Here is a 25,583-nt window from a genome sequence, read left to right as displayed (position 1 = left end):
TTTACGTTAGTTTTGCTAAAACTATCGTTAGTTTCGCAAAAATAACGATTTTATTCGAGAAATAAAGTTTCCCGCCAACTGTGAATTAGCCCGCCCATATTGAATTCTCATAAAATTCCAAGTCACATCGTTAGTTTATCGTTAGTTTACGTTAGTTTTGCTAAAACTATCGTTAGTTTCGCAAAAATAACGATTTTATTCAAGAAATAAAGTTTCCCGCCAACTGTGAATTAGCCCGCCCATATTGAATTCTCATAAAATTCCAAGTCACATCGTTAGTTTATCGTTAGTTTACGTTAGTTTTGCTAAAACTATCGTTAGTTTCGCAAAAATAACGATTTTATTCAAGAAATAAAGTTTCCCGCCAAATGTGAATTAGCCCGCCCATATTGAATTCTCATAAAATTCTAACTCACATCGTTGGTTTACGTTAGTTTTACTAAAACTATCGTTAGTTTCGCAAAATTAACGATTTTATTCGAGAAATAAATGGGCAGGCCAACTTCACGGTTCCCCGCCCACAAACGAATTTCAAAAGTTTTTCATATCACATCGTTAGCTTATCGTTAGTTTACGTTAGTTTTGCTAAAACTATCGTTAGTTTCGCAAAAATAACGATTTTATTCGAGAAATAAAGTTTCCCGCCAACTGTGAATTAGCCCGCCCATATTGAATTCCCATAAAATTCCAAGTCACATCGTTAGTTTATCGTTAGTTTACGTTAGTTTTGCTAAAACTATCGTTAGTTTCGCAAAAATAACGATTTTATTCAAGAAATAAAGTTTCCCGCCAACTGTGAATTAGCCCGCCCATATTGAATTCTCATAAAATTCCAAGTCACATCGTTAGTTTATCGTTAGTTTACGTTAGTTTTGCTAAAACTATCGTTAGTTTCGCAAAAATAACGATTTTATTCAAGAAATAAAGTTTCCCGCCAAATGTGAATTAGCCCGCCCATATTGAATTCTCATAAAATTCTAACTCACATCGTTGGTTTACGTTAGTTTTACTAAAACTATCGTTAGTTTCGCAAAATTAACGATTTTATTCGAGAAATAAATGGGCAGGCCAACTTCACGGTTCCCCGCCCACAAACGAATTTCAAAAGTTTTTCATATCACATCGTTAGCTTATCGTTAGTTTACGTTAGTTTTGCTAAAACTATCGTTAGTTTCGCAAAAATAACGATTTTATTCGAGAAATAAAGTTTCCCGCCAACTGTGAATTAGCCCGCCGATATTGAATTCCCATAAAATTCCAAGTCACATCGTTAGTTTATCGTTAGTTTACGTTAGTTTTACTAAAACTATCGTTAGTTTCGCAAAAATAACGATTTTATTCGAGAAATAAATGGGCAGGCCAACTTCACGGTTTCCCGTCCACAAACGAATTTCAAAAGTTTTTCATATCACATCGTTAGTTTACGTTAGTTTTACTAAAACTATCGTTAGTTTTGCAAAAATAACGATTTTATTTGAGAAATAAATGGGCAGGCCAACTTCACGGTTCCCTACCCGCAAATGAATTTCAAAACTCTTTTCTATCACATCGTTAGTTTATCGTTAGTTTACGTTAGTTTTACTAGAACTATCGTTAGTTTCGCAAAAATAATGATTTTATTCGAGAAATAAACTTTCCCTCCAACTGTGAATTAGCCAATCCATATTGAATTCCCTTAAACTTCCTACTCATATCGTTAGTTTAACGTTAGTTTACATTAGTTTTGCTAAAATTAACGTTTGTTTTCGAAAAATAACGATTTTATTCGACAAATAAAAGTTCCCGCCAAATGTAAACCCTAACAGCACATTTGCATAACAGGCATACGTAAGAAGTATATAATTCACATACTGGACACATTCTCATGTACTGTACCTGAGGGAACATGATAGGCGTATGCCTGCTATGTAATTGTTTACATTTGGCGGGACCTTTTGTTTCTCGATTAAATCGTTATTTTTGCGAAACTAACGATAGTTTTAGCAAAACTAACGTAAACTAACGATAAACTAACGATGTGATTTGAAAAACTTTTGAATTTCGTTTGTGGGCGGGGAACCGTGAAGTTGGCCTGCCCATTTATTTCTCGAAAAAAAAATCGTTATTTTTGCAAAAGTAACGATAGTTTTAGTAAAACTTACTTAAACTAACGATAAAATAACGATGTGAGTTGGAATTTTATGAGAATTCAATATGGGCGGGCTAATTCACATTTGGCGGGAAACTTTATTTCTTGAATAAAATCGTTATTTTTGCGAAACTAACGATAGTTTTAGCAAAACTAACGTAAACTAACGATAAACTAACAATATGAGTTGGGGGCGGGCTAATTCACAGTTGGCGGGAAACTTTATTTCTCGAATAAAATCGTTATTTTTGCGAAACTAACGATAGTTTTAGCAAAACTAACGTAAACTAACGATAAACTAACGATGTGATATGAAAAACTTTTGAAATTCGTTTGTGGGCGGGGAACCGTGAAGTTGGCCTGCCCATTTATTTCTCGAATAAAATCGTTATTTTTGCGAAACTAACAATAGTTTTAGTAAAACTAACGTAAACTAACGATAAACTGACGATGTGAGTTGGAATTTTATGAGAATTCAATATGGGCGGGCTAATTCACATTTGGCGGGAAACTTTATTTCTTGAATAAAATCGTTATTTTTGCGAAACTAACGATAGTTTTAGCAAAACTAACGTAAACTAACGATAAACTAACGATATTAGTTGGAATTTTATGAGAATTCAATATGGGCGGGCTAATTCATGGTTGGCGGGAAACTTTATTTCTCAAATAAAATCGTTATTTTTGCGAAACTAACGATAGTTTTAGCAAAACTAACGTAAACTAACGATAAACTAACGATGTGATATGAAAAACTTTTGAAATTCGTTTGTGGGCGGGGAACCGTGAAGTTGGCCTGCCCATTTATTTCTCGAATAAAATCGTTAATTTTGCAAAACTAACGATAGTTTTAGCAAAACTAACGTAAACTAACGATAAACTAACGATGTGAGTTGGAATTTTATGAGAATTCAATATGGGCGGGCTAATTCATATTTGGCGGGAAACCTTATTTCTTGAATAAAATCGTTATTTTTGCGAAACTAACGATAGTTTTAGCTAAACTAACGTAAACTAACGATAAACTAACGATATTAGTTGGAATTTTATGAGAATTCAATATGGGCGGGCTAATTCACAGTTGGCGGGAAACTTTATTTCTCAAATAAAATCGTTATTTTTGCGAAACTAACGATAGTTTTAGCAAAACTAACGTAAACTAACGATAAACTAACGATGTGATATGAAAAACTTTTAAAATTCGTTTGTGGGCGGGGAACCGTGAAGTTGGCCTGCCCATTTATTTCTCGAATAAAATCGTTATTTTTGCAAAACTAACGATAGTTTTAGCAAAACTAACGTAAACTAACGATAAACTAACGATGTATATAAGAAAAAGAAAAATTCATTAGGTGGGCGGGACAACTTCACAGACGTCAATCAACCAACCAAAAAGTCCCTTCTGAGATTCAGAGAGCTTTTCGGTAAGGAGCGCCGAAGATTCTATATTTATCTTTATTGGAGGTAAAGATAACTGAGGTTTCGGGACCCGAATTCCATTTCCATATCCTTTTTCTAGGACACAATTTTAAAATATACATTTTTAATTTAAAGAGGGAGCTGTCTTATCCTCCTTTCTACAGCTGTTCGTCCAAGGAGTGAATCATATTCTCGCTCCTTTGGGGCTTATGGTGACCGCCTCAAGAAACTAGGAATAGAAATATTCACTGTTTAAATATGTATGTATTAAGTACTATTGAGTACCAACATTTTGATTAGAATCTGCTATGCTGGTTACACAGATTGGATCGGTCGGGAAAAAATCATGTTAATATTTCCCAATGATAAATGCTGGAATTAAAAAAAAATTAAAAAATGGAGGGGGCAGTCGCTCCCTCCGCCCTCCCCGTGGATCCGCCAGTGCTCACATCAAACACTGAATCACGTATTCATAGGGCACTCGTTCTCTGCACTGTCTTCATGCATTGCCTCTGCCTATCCTACACTGGCCTTCGATACCGGTTCTGCTGCTGTTCCTGTACTCTTGATCCCAACTTAACCCTCTCGTGCATGAATTATGAAAAAGGTTTAAAATAATTTTTTTGTTGGATCTGCAACTGCAACACCAGAACGAGAGGTGCTGCTATCTTGTGACTTGTGACTTAAGCCCAGAAGCACCCTTAATAAGTGCCATTTACGCAGTAGTTGGTCTTTACTTTCAGTGATGTGTTGAGGGGGAATTTACAGTAGCATTGGAGCCTTGGAAAAACACTAGCTGCAGATGCATCTATCCTTAAGGCCATTTCCGTTTGTGCAAGTGGGTTTTCTATCTTGGCAAACCATCCAACATACGTATGTAACACAGCGCATCATTCATTCTTCTTGAGGGTGTGTTTTGTGGATGAATGTTTCTCCACGCGTCTTTGTTGCGTGTAACAGATTATGTCATGAATACATATTTCAGACCGTAAAACCATTGTCCCAAAACGTCCACGAAACGCTTGTCATAGGTGAACTTTATCTCGAAAAGACAAAAGCTAACAATTTTTCTTTTGCCTGTTTTGCGTAAGTGAAAAGAGATAATGAAAGATAACTTATCACAATAATAGATAATGTTATTCTACACCTGAAAATGCGAATCGGAAGAATCAGTGTTGCCATCCATAGAAATGACAGTGTGGCCAAAATTTGAATTACCCAAAAATCTTGGTTAAGTCAGATATAAGAAAAAAAGAGAGTAAAATAAACTCAACGGTAATTGATGACTTATCATGATATATGTGTTCCTTGTTAACTACTTTTTAAATATTATTTGTATTTATTTTGTAATAGCTTATTTATTTTGTAAAAATGTATGTAAGTTATTATAAAATAAATACAATTATTATTTAAAAAGTAGTTAACATCAGATGTATGGGTTGGCAGTGGTGGCGTGGCGCCCGCAGCGCTGGACCACTGGTGGTGGTGTGTTAGGTCGGTCTCCATACTACGTAAGGCGCAGTGGAACAGCAGTGTCCAGTGGCTGCAGCACACGGAGGTAGTGTAAAATGGGAGACCTCTCAGAGTTTCAAAGAGGGCAAATTGTTGGTGCGCGGTTATGTGCAGTGAGTGTGTCGTCAGTGACTACTGTGTTAGGTGTGTCGCGTGGGACAATGTCGAAGGTGATGACGGCCTACACAACACACGGAAAAACCACATCGGGGAAGCGGAACAGTGGGCGGAAGAAAATCATGAGTGACAGGTCACGCCGGGTATTAAAGCGCATCGTGCCACTGCGGAGCAAGTGACGGAGGAACTCAATCAGCACCTTCCCCACCCTGTTTCGACAATCACAATCCGCCGCGAATTACATGACATGAACTTACGGGGTCGTGTTGCACGGGCCAAACCGCTTATCAGGGACCATAACGCTTTCGCACGCCGCAAATGGTGCCGCGACCATGCAATTTGGACCGTTCAGGACTGGAAACGTGTGGTATGGTCGGATGAGTCATCCTTCACCCTATTCCCAACCACGAGCCGTGTTTATGTGTGGAGAACGCCCAAAGAAGCTTATGATCTGCAGTGTCTTCGCCCAACTGTGAAACATGGCGGCGGCTCGGTGATGCTGTGGGCCGCCATATCATGGTTTTCATTGGGTTCTGTGGTCACACTTAGCGGACGAATCACTGCCAACGATTATGTCGCAATTTTAGGAGACCACTTGCATCCTATGGTCTGGATTATTGTTCCCGGACAATGACGCCATTTTCCAGGATGATAATGCACCCATTCACACAGCTGGCGTTGTTGCAGCGTGGTTTGAGGAACATCGGGATGAAGTTCAACACCTCCCCTGGCTCGCCCAATCTTCAGATCTCAACATAATTGAACATCTGTGGTCCGTCTTGGAAACACGACTCCGGCGACGATTTCCACCTCCATCCTCTCTCACAGAACTGGCCGCTGTCCTGCACGAGAAATGGTGTAAAATTCCAGTTGCTACCATTCACGACCTCTATGCCTCCATCCCACGTCGCATCAAGGCTGTTCTGGAGGCAAAAGGTGGCCCGACACCATATTAATCTGGTAAGTTGCAATATCGTTCAGGTGTTTCCATTTTTCTGATCACCATCTGTAAGTCATCAATTACCGTTGAGTTTATTTCTCTAGTCTCTGACTTAACCAAGAGTTTTGGGTAATTCAAATTTTGGCCACACTGTCATTTCTATGGATGGCAACACTGATTATTCTTCCGATTCGTATTTTCAGGTGTAGAATAACATTATCTATTATTGTGGTAAACCTTTCATTATCTCTTTTCACTTACGCAAAACAGGCAAAAGAAAAATTGTTAGCTTTTGAAAAATATTTAGTAGTCTGCCCTCTTAATAGCGTTTCAGTTAGACTGCTGCACGTACTTCAATCCAGGTGTTGGTAGAGACAGTCACAGACAAGCAATCATATATTTCAGCTCACGCCTGCAGACTACAGTGAAGCATTTCAGTGATTTTCATATATGTCAGGAATAAGCTTCTATATTAACTGAATATTTAAGAAATTAATCTATAGAATTATTTCTTTCCAGACTGGTATTGGAGGTGTCGCAGCTGCAGCTTCTACGGCCGGTAAAAGCTCATCTTCTAGATACAATGATTCTGTAAAAGAGATATGTCGCCAGTATTGTGGGTTCAGCCTTAGAACTGGAATACTATTTATTGGATTTTTCGAGTTGGTATGTAATCTATTTATCCCAAATATATGGATTTTCCTTTAAAAGAAATAACAAACCACAGTAATTAGCATACGACACACAAAATTAGTATTATTTGTCCTAATAGAGCGACAACATGACACATACGACACGGGCTCTGTATTTGATAGAAGATTGACAATTGAAGATCGCTTTCCGTTGGCCCTAGGTAGTGTTTTTGGAAGGAAGAAAATATCGCAGAAACCGAAAAATGACACGATTACATAAGTATTCTATTGTACTTCTCTTTCTTTAACACGTTATTTTTTAAAAATGTATATTAATTTATTTTGTTAAAGCTTTGAGAATAAATACTCAATTGATTATTTTGCTCTTCTATTGTGTGGGAGGAAAATGGAGACCTCTCGTTTCATGTGTCGTATGCGACACTATAAAACTAAACATTACAAAAGATGATTATTCATAATCTAGAGATAGCTCATGTTTTCAATCTCTTCACTTGAATTCTATGAACATATGACCGTGTTTTAGGTCTTGGATATTGTTGTTGAATTGCATAGATGTATTAAGTGTGTAATACACACAGGTGAACGTAGTGGGGAGGCAAGGGAGACAGACCACTACGAGAACAGCGTTTCTCACATTTTTATTGTTGGAGTTCCAATGTGTGTCTTATATGCCACATATGATTGTCGCTACTCTGTGCAAAAAAAAAAAAAAAAAAAAAGTAAATTTTCTTACTCTTTGCATGTATGGAGCGAAAGCATTACGAAAATGTAAAATTTACAAGAGAAAACTATTTTGTTCTACTAGTGACACTGAAGAGGTTATCTATGTCTATATCTACATCTATATCTATATAGGGGAGACCGGGGTACTCACGAACACTTAAGCTTTGATTATAAATAACTCTTTTGTTTTTATAGATAAAATTGAGATTTCTTGTGTATAGAAAGCTTGGAGTTTTTCCTGTTAACTAAAGTGCAGAAGGAAGTCAAAAGTAACATTTTTCAACAAATCAATGAAATGTTTTAAAAATGTACCTATCTTCGGAATTGTTCCATTGGTCGGGGTAATCCCGAACGTACTAATTACTTTAAACTTTCCCTTACGAAAGAATCGAAATACATTAAAATACTTTAAATAAGAGGCTGAACAAAATTGACTAAGTGCTAATGGATGTTACTAGGTTAAATAACTTTGTAAAACACTCTGTGAATCACACACAGAAAAAATTGCAGCATATGATAAAACATCAGATATCTAAAATATGGATATTGGCAATAGGCAGAATAATGAAGTAAGCTACTAATGGCCTAAAATATTAAATATAACAAACTATTCTAATTAATAAAGTTAATAACGCTTATTACCAAGGCATGATCTATTTCCCAAATCAATTTCATTAACTTATTACTTACTTTTCAATAAAAAAGAACTATTTAAAAAAATTCTGATAATTTATTTCACACCATGGATCAATCCCGAATACCGCGGGGTAATGGCAAACATTCTGTCTGGCATTTCCCAATGAGACGCCATTTTATTGTTAAAGTTGAAACTAATTATTGACTCAATACAGGCTAGTAAGATTACAAAGAACTAATGCTCAAATACAGGGGAATGTATTGTCTTATCTATAACAATATAGATAAGATAAGAGCCAAGTTAACTTGTCCAGATTGTTGAATCAACGTTATAAATGAATTGACAAAAACAACAAAACATCTTCTTCCTGGTAATCTACTCAATTGACTGTCACCAAATTTATGCTACAATTATCCATGTTCCTCCGCTAGCATACAGCAAAATCGTCTGTTCTCTAATAAGTTTCCTTAGGCGTAAACTTGGATGTTCGGCATTACCCCACTGTTCGGAAATACCCCGGTTTCCCCTATATAGTGTATTTACATGGTGCATTAGATATCAAGTCCAAGCAACTCTTTACGGAATAAAATTAAAAGTTTCAGCATCAAATTCATTTCTGTACTTATTGATTTAATTTTTGCTGGTAGGAAGCATGAATTTACAGTTAAGAAACCGTATATTTCCTTCAACAATTATTGTGTGTTAATATCTAATTTTGGTATCCGTTAGGCATTTTCCATGTTGTTTAACTTGTTTCTTTGAAGTAGCATAATTGGCACGTTCAGTACACAAGATAATTAAGTTTACTTTTTAAAATCATTTTGGACAAACTTCATCTCTAAGATCTGTAGCTGAAGCTTTTTTCAAAGCTTAACAAAATCATGTCCAGATCAGTGGTGGATCTAGAAAGTAAACACTGGAAGGAGGCAGCCAAGACTCACACTATGATAAGTATATCATGAGTTTACTATAAACTTTCAAAAATATACAAATAATAGCTTCCATTATTTTTGCCACTGAAGAGCTGGGGGCCCTAGCCCCCCCTGCCCCAGACTAGATCCCCCACTGGTCCAGATAATGAAAATAATTATTATAATGTTAAAAAAAAAGTATAACTTTTCCATGTATTGAAGTATACCGTACAAACTTTGTCTCATTTCCTCACAACTTAGATGATTGGACTTAATTTCCTTGTGCTCTGAACGCCCCTATTCTACGTCATATATGATAAATGAATTTTTTTGCGAATATACCTAATGTTATTCTTAAATGTGATTTAACTTATGGACTACGGTACAATTTTAAACAGAAATGTACATAGAAACGTAATCAAACGTAGAACGGTATAGTGTGATGATATATTTGCGCCTAAACGGAATCTTAAAACCAAACCACAAATCAAGACACATGGCGTAACAGCCCCTTGTGGGCCTGGGCCGCTCGAGCGCCATCTGTTAGTGACCGACTGAACTACATCCAGCCTCTCGACGAGCATGCGGTCTCTGTCTCTAACAGACTTATCAGGAGCTTCCTAAATTTAGTGGCCGTTACGTCTTTTATTCACATGACTCCCCAGTTTTGCCTCACGACGTCGAAAATTGGGAAGTACCTGCGGGCAGGGTTGGCAAGGTAATTTACTTGTTACGTATTTTACATAAATTACGCGTAATTTACTAGTAATATACGTCATGTAGAAAACCAGTTTTTTACGCAGACGTAGAAAACTATATTTATTTCATTAAAACTAAGATAATTTTGAATAGTAATATTGTAAGCATAGTTTTCTTATTTAAGTATTAAAACATTATTATCTTCTAAACATTATATTTAAAAGTAATAATTTCATGCCAAATCATAGTAATAAAAGATAATTTTGGATAGCCCCTCGCCGGCCCACTACTACTTTCCACCTATTAGCGCACACACAAGCACAACCACCCAACATATAAGCACACAAATTAAAAATATGTGTTGGTTCGGATATGTTTGAAAGTATCAAGTAACCTTTTGATTATAACAACTTATTGTTATACCTTTGCAGCTTTAAAACTCGAAACATTTCAGTATACTTTGAAACCTCTATTAGAAAAGAAAGAGATTGACTGTTAGGCTCATTTCACCTTCATATTACACACTAACACACACATACACACAGAAGTGATACGAAAAATAGTGAACAGAATATTGAAATTTTAGAACAAACTGATTTGTTTTCTTCCACTTCCCAACGATACTATATATACCACTTCATTTAGCACTGGGACATATTGAATTTTCGATGTAAAAGCTATTAGATTCTCATTTTAAACACACACAACTGAAAAAATATAAAATCACCCAACAGAACATTATATTACATTTTTCGGAATGAACTCATTTATTTTGCTCTTTTCTTCCAAGTGCAACAACACTACATATATTACTTCCCTTAGCACTTGACTATCATTTGAATTTTTAATGTAGAAATTTTTCATGCTCATAATAAATAGACAAAACTGAAGAAAATACTCAACAGAATATTGAACTAATTGTTTCTTCGTTGTTTTTGAAAAGAGACAATTTGTTTTTCTTCCTAGTTCGAATACTGAATATAATTCACTTGGTTCCAATAACACTGAGTATATCATTTCATTTAAAACTTAGCCATTATTTAATTCTAAAAAAGTGTTACATGCCATTTCCATTATAGTTTAGTAAAATTCGAACACAATACTCTTAATCAAACTAATATTTATAATTTGAGTGGTCTTGTAATTTGAGGGTCTAGTATATTTGAAGTAGTTTCTTCGAACGTTCGCAGCTAAGCCGGTTCCTTGTGACGTTATGGACAAAGGACCAATTTGAGAAAAGTCTTTCAATTTGCGCTGAAGATGCTAGGATGTTCAGTAACTTTACAGCAAATTTCGACACCTACTTATGTTGCCGAGTAGCGAAATACCAGAATGTGCGTGGTGCTGTAATTCCCTTCTTCATAAGTTTTTCAAATTTTCCACATTTTAGCCGATATTGCTGGTAGCTAGTTATTCCTGAAGGGCCGAGGTTTTCCAACAGAAACTCCTCTACTTGTTCGTGATGCTTTTCTTAGACATTGCAGAAAGTCGTCACAAATGGAGACCACGAAAGCTTAACATTGTTGTTGTATTGCACAATAGTTTCTCCCATGGCTTCTCTGGCATAAAACTTTTCTCGATTACATAGGATTTAAAACATGAAACATGATGAAATGGGTTTTGAATAGTCACGCGTGCAAACCGTATTATACAATGCTACTTTACAAAGCCAATACAAAATTCCCAGTTCATGCTTACGGATTAAGTTTTGCAAAATCTAGCTAGATTCCATACAATTTTAGGAAGAAATTTTTTAAAGCTCAGCACGTAGAACGTCTTCTTTTAATTTGTAAACCTGTTTCTAATTTTTTACGTACTTTACGTATTTTACGTAAATTACGCGTTTTTTACGAGTATTTTACGCGTCACGTAGAAAACTTTTTTTTACGTGTAATTACCCAACCCTGCCTGCGGGGACCACGGAACCTTAAAAACAGAAATTCTTCGTCAACTTGTTAGGGTGTACGGTGCTAATATCATGTTATGGAGACATCTGTAAGTTTGGTGTAATTAATTGGATGGCAGGACAGGTGTGAGTGAGAAGCAACAAGTTGCTTGGCTAAGGATGGAAACATATCGTCACCACGGGCGTCAATTCCACTGGGGACGTGTCCCTCCAATATTTGTAAAACGGTTTTCGTCCCACCCACCCCAATATTTCAAGTATCTTAGGTCAACTTGGACCCAAAACAGGCTCAACAATATAGCAGTTAGCTACGTTCACAAAACAATGTTAGACAAAATGGATATGAAAAAGGTAGCACAAAAGTTTGTTTTCAATTGTGAAAAAAGACAGCCAGTTTTTGGTCCTATGAAGGTGAAGGTGAAGCAAACTGTAAAGTAATAAACTGTTTTTGTTCAGGTAGCGAGCCGCAAAGTGAGTTTAGTTTAGCATACAAAAAAATCAATCTTCTAACTATATATCGTTGAGCCTTCGGTCCCGGGTTCGATTCCCGGTGAGGGGCACTCAGTCGAAAAACTGTGCAATGCTTTTTTAGGCTAGCCATCCTAAATGAGGTTTTCCTCATTCACACCAGGCACATGCCGGGGTGGAACCTGCCTTATAGGTCCCAGCCCGCTTCCTTCCTTCCCCAATCCCACTAAACCCTATACCTCTAATTGTTGAACCTCATTTACATTAGTTGTAGGGTTGTTGGCCTAAAACCTGTTTTCAAAACTTTATTGTTTCTGGGTATTCACTTCACACTACCTTTCATTATTTTTTTTTGTTTTTCACATGCATTTGGTATCACCTAAGTTTAAGTAAAATTGTAAAACAAGGTAAAATTGTAAAATTGAATTTTACTGTTTAAATATACAAACGGTAAAGTGTGTATGTTGTTTTTAGTACCACGTTTTCCAAAACACTAGACTATTAAACATTAAAGATAAAAATAAAACACAACATTTAAAAGTTTTTGTTAGCTTTTTAAGTAATGCTTCAAAATGTAAAGTACGAAGACTATTTTTTAAAATTAGTTTCCGGATGAGGGCCACCGGACTGGGGGTATTCCATACACTCCATTCCTCGATAGTCTGTCCCCTCCAAAGTTTATGTGCTACTGATGCCAATGATCGTTCCTGATTGGAATAGTCTTCGGATTTTGAAGAAGCATCTGCGTGGTAGGTGATTCACTAATGCCAGCGATACGAAAATTCAGCAAGTAACTATGACGTGCGTATACAAATTGACACATGTTTCTATCTAATACTAATCCCTAATGCCTAATCCTAATCCATTCACTGCAAAGGAGTCAAAAAAAAAAAAAGAAACAAATAAAAAAAGGCGGAACATTGAAAAGAGACAGTGTATTTATAGATTAAGTACATAGACATAGACCAAACGTTTCAGTTTGAGAAAAATGTTTCAAAACTTAGTTCGGCCTTCTATTAGCACAGTGGTTTCCAACCTTATCTGGCGTGGCCCTACATAAAACTTGCGTAATCTACGTGCACCCTAATACTCCCGACAAACACAAAGGGCCGTATTCAGAGACAATTCGTTAATCGAAGGTTAGTCACAGACTAGTTAGTAAGCATACTAAATCTTTACTAAGGAAGGTGCACTTTTTGGTATTCAGAGTCTACTTTGAGTGCAACTAAAATGATGATTTGGGTATGATTAACTTATAGAACCCCAATGCATCGGTGAGTAAAATAAATGTGGAACTACGGAAAAGTAGATGAGCGCATGCGTAGTCTGTTTATGAAAATACATGAATTACGAAATACGAAATGTTGTATCGCACGCTAAACCGTGGGTAGAAGATTAGTCTCTGCTCTAGTTTAATTAGTCACATGTGATTAACTTAGTCCAATACTACGTCCTAATCAGAGACTCGGAATACAATTTTGATAACTATTCGTTAGTAACCCCGTAGCATGGTGTTAATCAGACGTCAAAACGACTCTGCATAACGCCCAAAATGTCATACATGTAGTATCTGTCAAGTTTGCTATAGCTAAAGTCTAGTGATCAATACCGTGGTGCTTTATTTATAACTTCACAGTTAATTTGTATGTGTAGCTTGCCTCCCCCCGTGCTCGCTCCTCACGTCCTCCAGGTTGGGAACCACTGACCTAGTGTAATGTCTGGATATTGCGTTAGCAACTCTGTTGCATATCCCGCCAGATACGGTTTTATATAATCATATAGACGAATTTTCAGTGTTTATAACTTATAGTTAACATATTTCCATATTAATTTGTCTTTAAAAATTAATAATTTCAGACGCTTAGTTTCGTTGACGTAATACGTGAAGCGATGCATTCATCAGATAAACCCGTAAGCTGGCTTGATGAAACTTCTGTCAAACCACTTGGTAAGTGTCACATTTTGCACTTCTATGTATATTTTAGTTAATTCATTACCTTGCAGCAGTTTTATTTTGGAATTGAAATAAAGATAAAAGGAAGTCAGTCATTTTAACTTAAAAACAAAAGAAAGTCAATATTCTTGCTTCTTCCCTACAAACACACTTGGTAGGCCCTATGGAGACTAGTGATCAGCATGGTTGTGAAATCGCAATTACAAAAATGATTTTTTAAAAGTAGTGCTCAGGAAATAATTGGACACATCCTGTCCTAAAAAAAAAAAAAAAAAAAAGAATTTGCTAATTCAGTTGTTTATCATTGTCATTAGGTAAATTGAAGTGAAAATGCAGTTAAATGTGTGAGAGGGAGAATACTTTCCTCTGTCTTTCTTCTTCTTCTTCTTATGTTCAGTTAAAAAATAGATCTTAAGGTCCAAATTTAGTTAGTGAACTTCTTCTTTTATTCACTTTTCTGAGGAATTGAAAAACTGAACAAAATTTCTATCGTTCTTGAAATGAAACCTTTTAAGTTTTACGTCCCACGCGTATGCCGACTAGGCTAAAGAAGACGGTAATGATGAGAAATGAATGAAATGATGGAATAAAGAAAGTGGGAGGGAACGGGAGAACTCCGAGAAAACCCAAGCAGACGGTTTTTGTCCATCACAAAGTTCACTTGGCATGAGCTTTATCTTTCTTGTTAAAACGGTGTTTGAGTACCCATTAACTCTTTCTTTTTTTAGTTTTACGTTCCACAATTATGCACCGAGGCTGAGAACACGATGATGACGAGATGAATGATAATTGTGGAATGACAAAAGTGGGAGGAAACGGGAGAATCCAGAGAAAATCCACGCACACATTGTTAGTTCGTCTCAAATCCCCATTGTGCGAGAGCGAATATTCATTAACGTTGAACTAAGTGTACGTTTAGTGAAGCGAGACGAATCGAAAACTATGAATATTACAGTGTAATGTGTTGAACCGAATGCAGTGGAAATTTCGGTGCAGTGACGGTAGGTGTAAGATTAGATCAAGCAGTTAACTGTTATTTTGTGGTTTTAATGTTGGTTAGGGAGTGTTGGGCAAAACGGGATCTACTCCATATATCAGAGAAATAAATAGGACACTATGGAAGTAATCTTGCACTATTTAATTATTTAAGCAAGATTTAAGGACACAACAATTATCCTATCAATAAGTTGGGTAGAACCCTACGCGACTTCTCAAGAATATTTTCATCATAGTTAGAACTATGAAGGAGAGATGTAGATCGCATAACAAAAGGTAGGTTGGAGACTTTCGCTGGCTGAGAGGTAGAGCGCTCACCTGGGGTGCATGGGGTCCTTGGTTCTATCTCATCTCCCTCCAAGTGGCTTTGTGCTAGACAAATACCGCGTGCGTAGGTTTTTTCCAGGTTCTTGTTTAATCTTACTTTCTCCATTTCATCATTATCATCTATCTCATCATCACCGTCTCCCTTAGTCTCGATGCACAAATTTTGGAACGTTAAACTAAAGGAACACGTCGGTTTGATTTCATTTTTAGTTTAGCGTCTCTTACAGCAGTGAGGCTATATGAGACGTGGATCTATAGCTTAGCGTAGAATCCAAACCATATGAACAAGTACGTTGGGGCAACATGGTTTAAAATGTATATTCGCCAACCACTCCGACAATTTGCCGTCATTTTTTCAATTATTTTGACATCGTGCTGTCAATCGCAATGTTGTTTCTTTTGTAGGGGCTACGTTGGCAACTGCGTTGGTTGGGAAATGATCTTCAAAGCTACCAATTTCAACGTAGGGCCAATGTCAATAATTGAGTTGTTTCGCATATGTTCGACAAAGCAGCCAATCACAACGTAGAGCCAAGATTGACAATTGAGTTGTTTGGCAAATGCTCGGCAAAGCTGCCAATTACAAATTATGGCCAACGTTAACACTTGAGTTTGTTGGCAAACACTTGACAAAGCAGCTAATTACAACGTAGGACCAACATCGGCAATTGAGTTTTTTAGAAAATGCTCTGTAAAACAGCCAATTACAACTTAGGGCTAACGTTACAATTCAGTTGGTTGGCAAATGATCGGTAAAGCGACCAGTTATAGCATAGGGCCAACGTCTACAGTTGTCTATAGCCCATGGTGTTTCCTATTGTTGCGCCACTTTCTGTCCTCTAAGAAACTCCTTTTATATTTTGTTAAGATCATTGATTGCTTTTGTATCTCGACAGCAGAATTGGGGATGGAAAATCGCAATATAATAATTTAGGACGGAAAAAAGTACACACACAATATCATTCAATTACATTATATATGGGCCAGATGGCTTGCTCTATATTGTTATAGAACACTGGGATTAGCAACTAAACTATAGTGGAAACCATCAGATTAGATAGAATAATTAGGAGAAAAGCTGACAGATTCTGTAAGAATAAAACAAAACAAAAAATTGAATGCATCTATGAATGCAGAAAGTATCAGCACAAGGGCTAATACTGAAGGGTCAATTGCAGTACTACCGTACCACACCCCCCCCCCAAAAAAAAGAGAATTATTTACTGTCAGAAGCAAGGATGTTTTAAAATAGAGGATCTGGTCATACAACAAAATCGTGAAGCCATACGTCACAGTTTCGCCACACCTACTCTGCCCACTCCGCGCCACTAAGATTGCACTGTTTCGAGCCAACAATCATGGCGGAAACGAGAGTAGCCAATCAGACATGCCGGCTAAGACGATGCTCTTTTTTTTTGTTTTGGGCTTCATTGAGTTCATATTACGAAGATACGTATGGGCAGATCCTCTATTTTATAACATCCTTGGTCAGAAGCGAATATTAATAATGCACGCTTTTATAGCAGTATTAATACTCGCTTCTGACAGTGAGTGCGACTGTTTCTCGACTGTCTATTTATCAAAATTAAGGATGTTATATATGGGACGTGCAGAACACAAAGTTGGAGAAATAGTTCAATTATAAAATTTGTAGAAAAGAAGCATACAATTTGTACGGCCCACTTACAATCGAATGAAATTTTTTTAAGTCCCATGGGTCTGCCGACTAGGCTAAAGCAAATGGTAATGATGAGAAATGAATGAAATGAAGAAAGTTGGAGGAAACGATAGAATCTCGAGAAAACCCACGTACACGACGTTTCTCCACCACAAAGTTTACTGGGCGAGAGCTGGAATCGAGCCAGGGATCCCACGCAATAGAGATGAACGCTACACTGTAACAGTTACTACGATAATTGTGTCTCGACATGAAAGTTTTAATATCTGAAAGAAGCGATTTTACAGATGAAATAGGTCCAATATGACCAAAATTAGACTTGATTCCCTTGTGCACTGAATACACCATATTTTAAATTTTAAAGATGTTATGATTCTGAAAATTACACAAAGATATTGCAGAAACATGATTGAGAGCAAAATGTTAAAAAAAAAATAGTTACTTAAATAGTTATGTATTATTAAAAACTACCATTTTAAATGTTCTTTGTGGAAAAAGAAGAGTAAGTTTACATAATATACAAACAAACCAAGTATCTTTTAACCAAATTCATGTTTGAGCTTGAAATTTTGTGTTATGTGTAATACTAAGGTCATGAATGACAGAATTTAGTAGTTAATATGGGCTTCGAACCATAACCGGGGGTTGACGGGTACACAGACCATAATGCAAAAACAATCCTCATAATTCAGGCTGTACCCCACCGCACTACTTCGCCTGCAAAAGACTTGAATTACAGGGCCATACTCTGGCTCGAGCTACTCTTTTTTCAAGTTATAAGTCTGAGTTACAAGTTACAAATCTATGACTGTCTCTTACAAATGATATTAAGATAAATTACTAGTAACATAAATTATCTCATATAGTGATGCTACATTTTCAAGTCGGTAGAAAAATTAAAATATTTTTCTCTTCCTCAGCGCCCTCCTACCTTTTTCGTGTAACTAACGTAGCAGCAGCGCTAAATCTAGCTTCATCTCTTCTTTTAGTTTGTGGTGTTTTTATGGTAAGTATTATTAGTTAAAGTGTAGTTAATATTTCTTTAATGTAAAAAGAACATTTACGATCTACCCCTGAAAACAAGACACCTCTCTGTAAGACGAGAAATAAAATATTTTTATTGTTATCGGTTGCATTTGCAGCTATAAATAATGTTGTCTCGTATGCTACATATCAAAATCTACAGGAAACAATCAATCCTGGGGGCTTATTCCGTAACAGTTTGCGCCAACGCAACGCAACGCAAAATCTGAGTTTTAGACTTTATAGGCCTTATGCAGAGTCGCTTTGACGTATGATTAGTGTCACACTAGAGGCCTGACTACTGCAGGAAACAAACGTTAGTCGAAGTATTTAGTTTCCTATAGGCATAGTAGTTATAATTAATTTTTACTTGTTTTGTGTTGCGTTATGTTCCGCAATTTTTGCAAATGCTGTTACAAAAAAAGGTCATTGGTTAGTAACTCATGTGAATGTCTGTTTCATTGAATGTGGACTTGTGAACCACATGTTTCACATTACAGATAATTAATAAAAGCATTTTGTACTGTGGTATCAGCGTATTTAAAACATAATCATTCTTGAATGAATTTTTGTGGTTCATTAATGTGAATCTCGTAGAAGGTAGGCACATAGATTCGCGTCATGCCGTTGAATGAGTGTTGTAGATCTGGGCCTCGAAAAGTGGTATCAGGAAATTGTAAATTACTTCTAATGAGGCCTAATGGTATAAAATATTCGATTGAGATTATGATACTTTACATCCACATATTTAGAACCGAAGAAGTATTCGAGTCATAGGTCCTGGCTTCGAGTAGAGATTTCAGGATTTACTAAACTATATCCACGAGATACAACCGGAAGACATATTCGGTTTAGATTATTATACATTTATCAACACTGACTTCGAATGCGATTTCAGGAGTTACGAAATTACATCGATGAGTTTGAATCGGAAGAAATGTTCGATTCAAATTATGATATATTCGCAGACCCGAACTTGGTATATCTGAAAGAAAGAACAAAGTTACATTTCTGAAGGTAAGAACAACAACAATAGGTTTTCTCGGAGTACTCGTACTTCCATTTGCTTCCACTTTCTCATTCCACAAATTCTTCCATCATCATTCATTTGCCTTAATCACCCGTCTCCGTTAGCCTAAAGGAAATAATCGTGAAACGTTAAACTGAAAGATTTTTCAAAACTCCATTTCACACATGTACATGTACAATAAAGTGAAGGAGTTTGGTTTCTGTGGCACAATATTTTCTCAATTATTGAAACCAGAAGTGTGAATCGATTTCTACCACTTCTTTTTCTCGTAAATAGATTAGAATAGAGATGGAATATATTCTTGGGATGCTTAATTGATTCTAAAAAGAAAAGCCGGTTCTTGTATTTATTACATTTGTACTCTATTGTGTTCAATGTTAAAAACAGAAGAGATTGATTTCTGCCACTTCCGGTTTGTATAAAGGTTAAGACAGAAAATTGTACCTATGTCTTCTCAGAACGTTAACTCGATTCTAAAAATACCACTTCTCGCTATACTTATTGGGCCTTATACAGAGTCGTTTTGACGCGTGATTAGTGCCATATTAAAGAGTACGATTAGCATATGTTTCCTACAGTAGTCAGGCCTTTAGTATGGCGCTAATCACACGTCCAAACTACTCTGCATAAGGCGGATTATGTTTGTACTATGTAGGTCAATGTTAAACCCAGAAGTTATAATGAATTTTTATCATTTCCCAATTTTGTAAAGAAAAAAGTTAAGGATGGAAATGAAATGTTTTTGGGACGCTTCATCGATTGCAGAAAACCGCTTCCCGCTATTAATTACCGTTTTTGTTGTACAATGAATAACTTTAAAACAGGAAATGGTTGATTTCTACCACTTCCGGTTAACAAACCCAGTTCATAACTTTTCAGCCTCTGCATCCTAGCTGAAATTGATGGTGATCCAGAAGATAGTTCTTGAGAATTTTACTCTCCCGAACGGACAGACACACAGACAGAAAACTAAATATCATATATGAAGGAGCTTCAGTAAACTAAATTCCTTGAAAAGGGATAACTGTGCACACAGAATATATTCTTGGGACGTTAAAATAATATCAATATAACTTCCTCGCTATTTCTTACAGTTCACGCTTTATAGGATTCAGTACTGAAACAGAAGTTATAGATTTTTATTTGTTATTGCTTTAAGTAGAAATATAAGGGTGGAAACGGAATTTCTTCTTGTGTCACTGAATCCATACCAAGAAATCATTTCTTGCTACTTGTGTCACTGAATTCAGCCCAAGAAATCATTTCTTGCTACTCGTGTCACTGAATCCATACCAAGAAATCATTTTTTGCTACTTGTGTCACTGAATTCATACCAAGAAATCATTTCTTGCTACTTGTGTCACTGAATTCATACCAAGAAATCATTTCTTGCTACTTGTGTCACTGAATCCATACCAAGAAATCATTTCTTGCTACTCGTGTCACTGAATCTATACCAAGAAATCATTTCTTGCTACTTGTGTCACTGAATCCATACCAAGAAATCGTTTCTTGCTATTTCTGGCCGTTTTTACTCTGATACCTGTCAACAGACAGAGAGTGAAGTCATTCTGCAAGACTTTTTATACTTACCCATAACACAGTTTGAAAGTCTAGAAACGCACCTGATAAAATAAATCTGTATCCAATCACAATACATTAGGCTAAGTATGGAAAGCAGTAAAGTATCTACAAGATACGTACAAAAATGTACTAGTAGGACTACAAAATGTATCTTCATAATATGCATAAGGAGCGTTCAAGTTAATACGGAACCTATTGTTTTACTAGAAGATCAAATTTCAACTGTATTTAGTTTTCAACATAATCTCCTGCTGCAGTTATACATTTATCTCAGTGTTTAACAAACGTCTGTAAAGCTTCAACATAAAAAGATGTGTCAGTACATCTGAACCATTTTAAAACAACCAACTTAATTTTGTCATCACTTGAAACTGTTGACTTCCGAGTAAATATCTTAGGAGTCCAATCACGAGGAATACTGGTCTTTCTTGTCATAGCTATCCTTGGATTCAGCGTAGAGCAAGCAGGTTTCAACTTCTCTCTGCAGTCAAGAGCAGAACAGCAAATGGTCATGAATTATTGTGTTTACTGTTTCTAATGAGAGATTACACAATTTTGCAATTTCATGAAAGGGTATACGACGATTGTCAATGATAGGTTGTTCTACACACTGAGTATTCCCAGAAATAACTACTGTGGGGCGCGACGACGATAACTGTGATTGTCAGCGAGATATGTACGGACATCACCACTCAAATGTCCTATTTTCTTATCACCGTATTTTGACTTAAGTTTCCAGTAAATTTCGGCTTGTATTATGCCCTCCTTCGCTAGAAAGTGCATCATCATACGATGTTCCGTGTAAACGTTCATAATATTACATGAGTACCGTTACGAAATGAGTACCGCGTAGGACAAAGATGCGAGTTGCTACTGTATACACGATTTCAACTGTGAGGTTTAATTTTGAACCTGTCAAAGGAAGTCCCGGCTTGATTTGAACGCTCCTAGTATAATAGATCTATACAAAGACTCTAGCGATTAGAATTAAACATTTAAATGTGATAATAATTTATACTGGCTAATGCTATATTTACTGTTTGCAGAACACACCAGATATGATGCTTCCATGGCTACTCACTGCTTGTACTAGAATGGCCAGTGAATACTTGTCTATTGTGACAACAACTTTTAAATTGGGGAAGGCTAACAAAACGAGGGCAGGACTCGTATTCACCTTAGGAATGATTACGCTTTGTAAGTAACCCATTCTTTATAAGCATATGTAGGAAGCTGAAAATAGTTTTGCATAATACTTCGCAGTATACGGAAGAGATTTGATATAGAATACATGAATGAAAATATGACTTTCCACCTAATACGCGTTATCGAAGTTCTTGTTTAAACTTCAATATAGTTGTTGTATATGATAACATTCTATATTGTGAAACAGAGGTCAATGGACATAAATAGTGTGCAATTCTCTCCTGCTACGCAACGGTCCGACCAAGGGCGCCGATTTCTCTGTAACTTGGGAGGGCATTCATAAAAATATACATATAATACATATAACAAGAAAAAATACATATTCATAAGAATACAGGGGGGTACATGAGCTCTGGGGGGCCTACCGCCTCCTCCAGGATCGGCGCCCTTGGGTCCGACATAGATGTACAGAAATAGAGTGCGAATGAAGTGTGTGACTCCAGATAGTGGAATTAAATCAAAACGGATAGGAAATAGACCGTTACAAGGGCTAATTTAATATTTTCTCTTGAATTACGTTGTATATGTTTTATATTAATATTCTGTCAGAAAATGGGGATGTAATGCCAGCGCATGTAACAACTCCCTCCAACGAACTGACGCATCTAGACAGTTGAAACTGATACATTATTTCTTCCATAGATGGCACTATATGTCTTGAGCGGCCTATAAGTAGTGACATATTATTTCAGTTCAGGTTGGAAACTTTTGGAAATGTCCTCGTACTTTATTCAGTGTTCATAGTTCTCAACAGTTTCAACACAGTTACTTTCAACCATTTACATATATTCACATTGTTATTACTAATTGCAACTTACGGCCAGGGTACCTTTATAATACGTTGCAATTATTGCATTACCTCATCTAATATATAAGGGGCGATGAACTGAAACCTGTTCGTTCCATGTATTATTGGTATAGTGTGTAGGAGGATATTGTTTGTTTAATAGTGTATAATGGCTAATGTCCCTGTGTGTTGGGTGTAGGAATGTGTTTCCGTTTTGCAGGTATAACGAGTGAAAGATTGCGTTCAAGATCCCCAATCCGTCCAAACAGGACCAGCGTACCGTCATCCAGTTTCCGAGTGCCGAAGGTTGTCAACCAGCTGAAGTGTTCCGGCGTATGAAAGACGTGTATGGTGATACATGCGTCTCCAAAAACAACAGTGGTGGACTGGGCCAGAATGTTTCGGAAGGGGCGTGAACAAACCACTGATTAACCCCGTCCTGGTGAAACCAAGTGCAGGATTTGTTTCAACGATTCAAATGGGAAATGTTGCTACACCCGCCCTACAGCCCTGACCTTTCACCTTGTGACTTTCACATCTTTGGGCCTCTAAAGAAGGCATTGAAAGGTCAGAGATTTTAGTCTAACGCTGAGGTTCAGGGCGCTGTGCGTAATTGGTTTGATAGTCAGCCGTCCAAATTTTACATGGACGGCATTTGTAAGTTTGTGACACAGTGGAACAAGTGTCTCAACGCTCATGGTAACTTTATTTGAACAATATTTTTACTGCACGCTAACCATAGATGCCTCTAGATATTGTACAAGTTTTCGCTCGAAGTAAAATTTATTTCATGAATTGTGACCACTGAACGGGTTTCAGTTGATCGCCCCTTATATTTCATATTCAGTTGTTACCTTTACTGAATATAATTGTCAATAAGCAGAGTATTACAAACTTCCACACACAGTTATAAGTCGAAATTCATAAATTGCAAAATACCCGGGAAAATTAGGACGAAGAAAATGCCAGGTGCATGTTTTTATTTTTTCTAGGACCATGGTCGGATACTTTTTGAAACATGATTGTAGGTAAAAACTTGTGTGTTAAAAAATAGGAAAAACAATATGAATATACATGTAAGTAGTTTATTTTCCAGGTACGTATGTTTACATGTGGCTGTGCGTTTTGACTTACTACAATTTACTTCGTTATATGACTACACCGGAACAAATGAAGCTGTCCATAGAAGATTGGTATTTTCCTTTCCCTTTCTCATGTTTTGCTAGTGGACGAGGCTGCATTCACGTCGAAGATGATATAATAGTATAGGCCATATTTATGAATTTTTTTTTAGTTCTAAAGAAAAATCTTTCAAATTTATGGAGTATATGTGTGTGACTTTGTAACTAAGCCCAAACTGTTTTTCTAATGAATCATGTATTAAATAAAACGTATTTTGTTTTAATGATAAACTCTTACAATTCTTTAGAAAATTTCACGTCACATGACAAAGGCGTTGCAAAATTATGAACCACGTAGTTTTATTCGAAATGATCTATATAGTGCCCTTTAGCTTAAAGAAGACAATCATTAAGACAAGTCAGTAATGATAGAAGAAATGGTGGAATGCGAATGTGGGAGTACTCTGAGAAAACTCATGAAAACGGTGTTTTCCACCACAAACTTACTTGGGCGAGAATCGAACAACTGATCCCACGCACCAAAGGTGAAAGGAAGAAAATGGGAGAAACTGAGAAAACTGCGAGGAAACCTCCACAGGCGGTGTTCACTTGGCACACAGCGTCCACCACAAAGCCCTCTTGGTGCCAGCTGGGGTAAGCAGAGGCCAGCGCTCTACCATGAATCACCGCTCCTGTTTGGAATTTTAAATTCAGTATTGCAGATTAAACTCAAATAACAATAATAATAAATTCTAAATAAAAAGAACAATCTTATTACTATGTAATAATTATATTACATATAAAATAATCTTATAATTACAACTAATTTATATAATCTCGTCGATTTTTAACTTTTTGCTTGATTTCTGAACTATTATTTGAGCCAGGCACCGCATGCCTTTGGTCTTTCCCAGTCTCGTCTAATTTCTTCTGACAGCCTCCACTTAAAAATGAACACGATGTAAATAAAGTACAGGTATGGAACTGAAAAAAACAAAACAAATGTCTGAGCAATATATAATTATGTAATTGTATCCGAGCAATATACCTAGGTGTACTTACTATAACGAATGAACTGTGATTGACAGAAGACAACAGCCTAGTTGATACTATTTTTCTTTTATTATTTATGTATTATTGGTCGGCTCCCCTGGAAATTGCCTACACTCTAGCGACAACTATTAGCACCCTAACTATGAAATATTAAGAGCGTGACTCTCTGGAAATTGCCTACACTCTAGCGACAACTATTAGCAGCCTAACTATGAAATATTAAGAGCGTGACTGACTGAGTGAAGAGGATTGTTTTTAGAATAAATACTTGGCAGACTGGTCATAGAAATTCGCCTATATCTGACGAAGCATTTGAGTTTAACGTCCCGTTCAGCAGCGTTGACAACGACAGCAAAGAATACGACACTCAGAACACTGCCTAGTGGGACACCATTTTCCTGCGGAAATCGCTCTGAGAGTTGAGTGCCCACACGCACATTGGGATAACGTTCATAGGGGAAGTTTTTTTTTAAATAATAATAAGAATGTCTCACGTACCCACAAAACCCATAGTCATATAGTTGTTTTAAAATTCCATAACGCCTAGTTCTATCATAAGCCTTTTCCAAATCGAAATATTTAGTAACAAGGTGCAGATGATTGAAGGAGGCTTCTTGAATCTGGCCTTTGACGTTAGCAAGATTGCAGGAGACCGGAAGAAGTGAAGGCCATACTGAGACTTACAATAGAGTGTTTGATTCTAAACATTTA

General features: G+C 36.6%; 2 protein-coding genes across 2 annotated transcripts in view; one reads left to right on the top strand and one right to left on the bottom strand.

The window, feature by feature from the left end:
* The window catches only part of LOC145665510 (uncharacterized), a 32,819-nt gene extending 8,709 nt beyond the window's left edge, over nt 1-24,110 (top strand). Inside the window, exons 2-6 of the mRNA XM_081732816.1 lie at nt 6,636-6,782; nt 13,971-14,061; nt 17,989-18,074; nt 21,752-21,902; nt 23,795-24,110. Of these exons, the coding sequence (XP_081588942.1) occupies nt 6,636-6,782; nt 13,971-14,061; nt 17,989-18,074; nt 21,752-21,902; nt 23,795-23,967 (648 nt within the window). The 3' untranslated portion in view covers nt 23,968-24,110. The remainder of the gene's footprint in view (nt 1-6,635; nt 6,783-13,970; nt 14,062-17,988; nt 18,075-21,751; nt 21,903-23,794) is intronic.
* Nucleotides 24,111-24,573: 463 nt separating this feature from the next.
* LOC145663792 (uncharacterized) overlaps nt 24,574-25,583 on the bottom strand; it is a 59,535-nt gene continuing 58,525 nt past the window's right edge. Inside the window, exon 6 of the mRNA XM_081729883.1 lies at nt 24,574-24,803. Within this exon, the coding sequence (XP_081586009.1) occupies nt 24,694-24,803 (110 nt within the window). The 3' untranslated portion in view covers nt 24,574-24,693. The remainder of the gene's footprint in view (nt 24,804-25,583) is intronic.

Source organism: Thermobia domestica, chromosome 11 (assembly GCF_964235325.1).
Source record: "Thermobia domestica chromosome 11, izTheDome1.hap1.1, whole genome shotgun sequence".
Lineage (NCBI taxonomy): Eukaryota > Metazoa > Arthropoda > Insecta > Zygentoma > Lepismatidae > Thermobia > Thermobia domestica.
Note: the sequence above shows the minus strand (reverse complement) of the source record. Positions and strands in the feature narration are given on the sequence as shown.